The 6,507-nt window shown below is 32.4% G+C and overlaps 1 protein-coding gene across 2 annotated transcripts; it reads right to left on the minus strand.

The window, feature by feature from the left end:
* Positions 1 to 1,223: 1,223 nt before the first annotated feature.
* Positions 1,224 to 4,669, minus strand: LOC139851465 (probable receptor-like protein kinase At5g20050). Of its 2 annotated transcripts, none has more exons than XM_071840508.1 (3): positions 3,368 to 4,669; positions 1,690 to 2,769; positions 1,224 to 1,584 (listed from the first exon to the last, which is right to left on the minus strand). In XM_071840508.1, exons 1-3 carry the CDS (start codon positions 3,426 to 3,428, stop codon positions 1,256 to 1,258), a joined length of 1,470 nt encoding a protein of 489 aa, XP_071696609.1. In that variant the 5' UTR covers positions 3,429 to 4,669; the 3' UTR covers positions 1,224 to 1,255. The 2 variants fall into 2 exon arrangements, with proteins under 2 accessions (XP_071696609.1, XP_071696610.1); XM_071840509.1 differs by having other exon boundaries at positions 3,276 to 4,668.
* Positions 4,670 to 6,507: the final 1,838 nt, after the last annotated feature.

Below are 6,507 nucleotides of genomic sequence, written 5' to 3' on the forward strand. Positions count from 1 at the left end.
TTATCTCAAAAACTTGTTGTCAAAGACTTTACTTAAATATGTACTGACCAATTAGATTAGGGAACACGATGGAAACAAACCAGTTAAATTAAACTACTGCAATTTGCGATTCATACTATCACTTAATAAACACACTTATTTAGCCAAATGAAATATCTTAATTAAAAAGTTACTTTTTAATTTTGTTTAACATGTTTCTTTTTTTGTTTTTTTTTTTCTTGAACGACGTTATCAACATCGAATGCTCTCATTTGTCACCCAAACGCGTTAGGAAGAAACCTAATTCACGACGATGTTGACAGTACCATCGAATGACAGTACTATCAAAAGTTGAAAACTCTATGCTTGGAGTGAAAATCGAACATGAGTTGACAGTACACCAAGTTAGATCCCAACCCCATACAACTCAAGTTAAGCTTCAGTGATATTTTGTTTAACATGTATAAAATGAAATTAACATGAAAAAAGACTTCTACATTTTAATATGTGTCGCTAGAAAATTAATATTAATTATCATTATCATATACAACATAATAATACACATTAACGACGATGTACTGACAATACTAAAGATCATCTTTAGACAAATTAATAATAATAATAATAATAATAATAACAATATTATAGGTAACGCCAAATTAATAATTTTAAAATAGCAATTATTTAAATGTATAACATATGTGTTAAGGACAAATCTAACTAAGAAGTACAATTCAAATAAAAATCCTACTAAATCAACGAGTAAACTAATATTAGACCACTCTCAACTATAAAACACACGTCAATACAAATTGACTGTCACATCAGCGTCACTTCAGTATTTCATTTCCATCACACACCCAAGACATTTCATTCCCAATCATGACGTACACTTTACATAAATTCGGGTCTACTAAATAAATTTATTAATACAAAGTACAATTTTAATTGCGATATGTACAATAAAATTAAAGGATGAAGCCCGTCCTCTTATTTGCTATTCACGAAGCTTAGGAGGGCTAGAAAAAGACATTATACTGCTAACGGTACCAAAAAGAACAAGGAGAAAGGCATGATATTCACGCTCCCATTGGGAGTCCTCTCACTTGAAACAAAGATAAACACATTTAAATTTGACGGATCGATTTTTCCATTAAAGACAAAAATCTCGAATCCAATGAGTTTATGATGTACAAACCAATACAAGTACAATTAGATGGTTATAAGATACTCCTACTCCGTAAACCGTAATAAAATAGAAGTCGGATGTATTTGTCTATCTAGGAGAAATAATTGACATTGAATATGAAAACGATTTTGAGGACAATGAATTAGTAGCTGAGCAGCCATTCAATTGTGATGCTGCTCTAGCAACAACCCTTGGTTTCTTCCTTATATTACCATTTTGCCCCTCAATCACTTCATTATCATCCTCTATTGATAAAAGATCAACTACTATCATTTGAGTCTCCGGTGGCTCCTCCACAGCCACCCGCCCTTCCAACCACTTCACCACCTCCATCATACTCGGCCGCCGCCGTACCTTTTCTTGTATGCACCACAATGCCACGCGTACCAACTTTGTCACTTCTCTCTCATCAAGACCTGTTAATTTATTAAGTTGTCAGTTCAACTCTCAACAATAATAACAATATACAAATATACAATCCTACGAATGTTAAGTATTGTACACAAAAAATTAATATATACCTCCGAGATCCAAAAGCCGTTGATCCACCACCTCCATGATCCGACCCGCTTTCATTTTATCCATCACAATCTTTGGAAAATACTGAAATTTTCGCTTAGAATGGTTCGAGCCACCAGCGGTATCGATCACCGTAACGTTTCTCCTACCACCGATAAGTTCCAACAACACCATTCCGTAGCTAAAAACATCCGATTTCTCGGTTACTCCTAATTCTAACAACCATTCGGGCGCTAAATAACCTTTCGTCCCACGTAACGTGGTCAAAACTCGACTCTCATCTCTTGTCATCAGCTTCGATAATCCAAAATCGGACACGATAGCACGATGATTCTCATCAAGAAGAATATTCTCCGGTTTAACATCAAGATGAAGAACTCTCGATCGACAGTCATGATGTAAATAAGATAACGCTTTCGCAACATCTAATGCAACCGCATATCTCAAATCCCACGACAAACAGCCACCAGCGAGGAACCTTTTGTTCCTCGCTGAGGCTGGTCGTGAAAAAATCCAATTAGCTAAAGAACCATTCGGAATAAACTCGTAAATAAGAAACCGTAAATTATTATGAATACAATACCCAAAAAGACGAACAAGATTAACATGTTGAACACTAGCAATTGCTGCAATTTCAGATCTAAATTCTTTATCTCCTCTTTCTTCTTCACGTTGAATTCTTTTGACTGCAACTTGTGTCCCATCTTTCATTACTCCTTTAAAAACACTAGCGGAAGCTCCTTTTCCTATTAACGATTTCCAATTATCGGTAGCTTCTTCGAGTTCTTTGTATCGAAATTTAGTAGGAAGCCCGGCTATTTTACGTAGAAAGCTATATTCGATACGTAATTCTTTTCCTTCAGAAGCCAGTCGTGTTTCCATAATTCGTCTTCTGTGGTTAAGATGTCTTCTGATGAAGTATAATATAATGACGGCTAAGATCGCAGCAATTGCGGCCCCAATGATGAAAAAGAACGGTTTCGAGAGATCGAGAATGACCCGGGCGATGATGATCACGGAGATTAGGATAAGGACCGATGAAACGGCGATGATGTTGGCTTTTTTGTCTTCCATTAATGAACCTTCATGTTATGGTTTGATTAGATCGTTGAATTTGATTACAGAAATGGGATGAAAGTGATAAAAGTTAAAGGGATATTTTTATTTGTTGTAGAAGAAAATAGTTATCATCTAGATGGAGTTAGATTTTGATCGTTTCTTTTTAATTGAAAATTTGAAAAATCTCTGTAGGTGTGTAATGTTTGACTCGCTTTTGGTTTGACTTTATCAAGTTGCTTTGTTGCTTTCCTTGTTTTGTTTATTGTGTGTGTGATTTATATTTATTGAAAAATGTTTGGACTTTGTTTCAGCAATATGTAAGTCCAATATGACATTATCTAGCACTCATTTTTGAATATTCTTTTATTAATTGTAATATAATAAAATAAATATATGTTATACAATATACAATATTTAAGTATAATAGAATGTTTAGAATTAGAACATAAAAATAAAAATATAAGTATAATAATATTAATATAACTTATAAAATTATAATATATACATAATATAATTATCACACACATACTTTTTCATTTTTATAGTGGTATCGTTTCAAAACCAGTTTGGAATTGGAGCGAGAACAAACATGACGTAAATAGGGTGAATTAGAAGCACTACTTAACATGCCATCGTCATTTTCTTTTGATTGCAGGAGCAATGACAAATGGCGATGATCCATGGCTCCGGATGGAATGTTCAAAGTCAAAATCTTAGCTACTGAATTCGATAATCAAATTCTTGCTTCAAACAGTTCGCGGCAAAGTACACTCCGAAACAACCTTGTGCCAAAAAATAGAAATTTTCGTGTGACGAGCTTTAAAGAAAAGATTACTCGTAAGGCTTGAACATGATAAAAGAGGTATCGACATTCATACTCTTCGATGCCAGCTTTGTGACGATGAATAGAAATCCGTGGATCGCTTACTCATTTTTTGTTAACATGCACTTGACGTATGGAATTAAGTCTTTAAATGGTGGGACATGGAAAACTTTACAAACTTCAGTATCCCTCCCTGAAATCTTTAGTGGCAATGGAATCAACATAATGTCGAGTTTCGGTAAGAAACTTCGGCAAACTTTGGAATGAATTTGTGTGTATCTCATTTGAAAAAACCGGAATAACATGGTGTTTCAAAGCAAAGTTCAAATGCCTCGGTAGCTTTAAATGAGATATAAGTCAAAACTTTCGAATGAATTTCTAATTGAGTAAGTGGAAGAAAACTCGATTGACACGTGGTTATCAAATCCAAGCGCATATCTCACTATAATGTAACGTGATTGATTACTGAGCTGCTGCCTCTACATCTCAGTCTACTTGTCAAATAAAATGTAACTCGTGTTGAGAGGACGGAGCTTGAAGATTAACACAAAGGGGGCCGAGTTAAACCAAGCTAAACATGTTTCATATATAAAAAAGTAAAGCACTCATAAAGGTTAAAATTCATTAGATAACAAAAAAGTGCTACAACTCAGATTTTCGACTTTTTAAGAATTTAAACTAATCTATTAGAGACTCCGAATCAAACATTTGTGCAGTTTTCCAATTTCTTTTTCGATGTAACCACCGAGTTATGTCACTAGACTGTCTATTAAAAAATGGAGTTTTTTTTTCGATTGCAACTTTTTAGCACGTGCAAAAAAATTTAGTACATAGTTATTCTATTAGTAGTTCAAATAAATAATTGATACAAAAATCAATTCAAAGCATAATCTTGTACTGAGAAAATAATATAAGAATTTTTTAAAAAAAAATATATTATTAAATACAAGTAATACATAGGACTTAAAACTATGTATGACAAAATTAACAATACACTTGTGAATTAGATAAAGATAAATTTAATTAATTAATTAACACTTGAATACATAAATTGATTGAAGACTGTAATAGAAAGAACACTTAACTTTGATGGGCTGCAGAAGACACGAAACTGAAGATGTATTTGTAACTTGATATTGAAAAAATCAATTCAAAAAAGTAAAACCCTTTAAATTCGAGTCAGTATGGGATGACCAACTATATCTTTTTTCATATTGAACCTTTAACAATTAAAAAATTAATATAAAGGAAGAGGAAAAACCCAAGTTTATAAATAATCTTTTGGTGTGCACCCCATCCGATGTGGGATCGTAACAATACCTCACCCTTAAAGACCAATGTCCTTGTTGGTCACGGCTAGCACCCTCTCTTCGGATCCAAGCCATCACTCCGAGACCTCGTTGGTCACGGCTATGTTGGTCACGGTTGGCACCATCTCTGCGGGTCCTAGCCACCACTCCGAGGCCTCGTTAGTCATGGCTATGTTGGTCATAGTTGGCATCATTTCTTAGGGTTCAAGCCACCACTCCATAGGCCAACACTCCGAGGTGTTAGGTCCCGAAATATGTGAAACGCCCCATCCTAATCCATCCGAACGAAGTCCATATTGATTATAAACGATTCACAACAGTTGATTACATCGCGAGGTACTTGACCTCTATATGATACATTTTACAAACATTGCATTCGTTTTTGAAAAGACAATCTTTCATTACATAAAAAAAAAAAATTTGACGGCAGGCATACCATTTCATAATATATCTAATTATAATTGACTTAACAATAATCTTGATGAATTCAACGACTCGAATGCAACGTCTTTTGAAATATGCCATGAATGACTCCAAATAATATCTTTAAAATGAGTAATTGCACAGCGGAAGATTTCTTTCGTACCTGAGAATAAACATGCTTTAAAGTGTCAACCAAAAGGTTGGTGAGTTCATTAGTTTAACATAAATAATCATTTCATAATTTTAATAGACCACAAGATTTCATATTTCCATTTCTCATAAACTTACGTCCCATGCATAGAGACAAAAATATCATTCATATGGATTGAACACCTGGTAACCGACATTCACAATATACATATAAGAATATCCCCATCATTCCGGGATCCTCCTTCGGACATGATATAAATTTCGAAGTACTAAAGCATCCGGTACTTTGGATGGGGCTTGTTGGGCCCGATAGATCTATCTTTAGAGTTCGCGTCAATTAGGGTGTCTGTTCCCTAATTCTTAGATTACCAGACTTAATAAAAAGGGCATATTCGATTAGATAATCCAACCATAGAATGTAGTTTCGATTACTTGTGTCTATCTCGTAAAGCATTTATAAAAGCAGCGCATGTATTCTCAGTCCCAAAAATATATATTGCAAAAGCATTTAAAAAGGGATTAATGAAACTCACTCATTGTATTTTGTAGTAAAAATACATATGACAACATTTGAACAATGCAGGGTTGGCCTCGGATTCACGAACCTATATATATCAAATATATATATTAACACATTGTAATCAAACAAATTTATATATATAAATTTTTATTCATAATATAATTGTCATATTAATAAATTGTATATTTCATTAATTAACTTAATTAAATATATTTATGTTATATACCTTAAATAATTAGTATTTATTATAAAAATGTTGATATAGTTATGTTATATGTATTAAATAGAGTTTTATATAACTTAATAGTTATTTGATAAGATAATATTAATAAAACTTTGTATTATTTTATAATAATAATAGAAATATACTTAATAATATTTGTAATTATAATCATATTAATAATAATAAGATTTAATAATGGTAATAATTATAATGTAAAAAAAAATAGTACTAATAATGATATTAATAATAAATAATAAAATAACCATAATTTAAATAATAATAATAATAATAATAATAATAATAATAATAATA

This window comes from Rutidosis leptorrhynchoides, chromosome 6 (assembly GCF_046630445.1).
Source record: "Rutidosis leptorrhynchoides isolate AG116_Rl617_1_P2 chromosome 6, CSIRO_AGI_Rlap_v1, whole genome shotgun sequence".
Classification (NCBI taxonomy): Eukaryota; Viridiplantae; Streptophyta; class Magnoliopsida; order Asterales; family Asteraceae; genus Rutidosis; species Rutidosis leptorrhynchoides.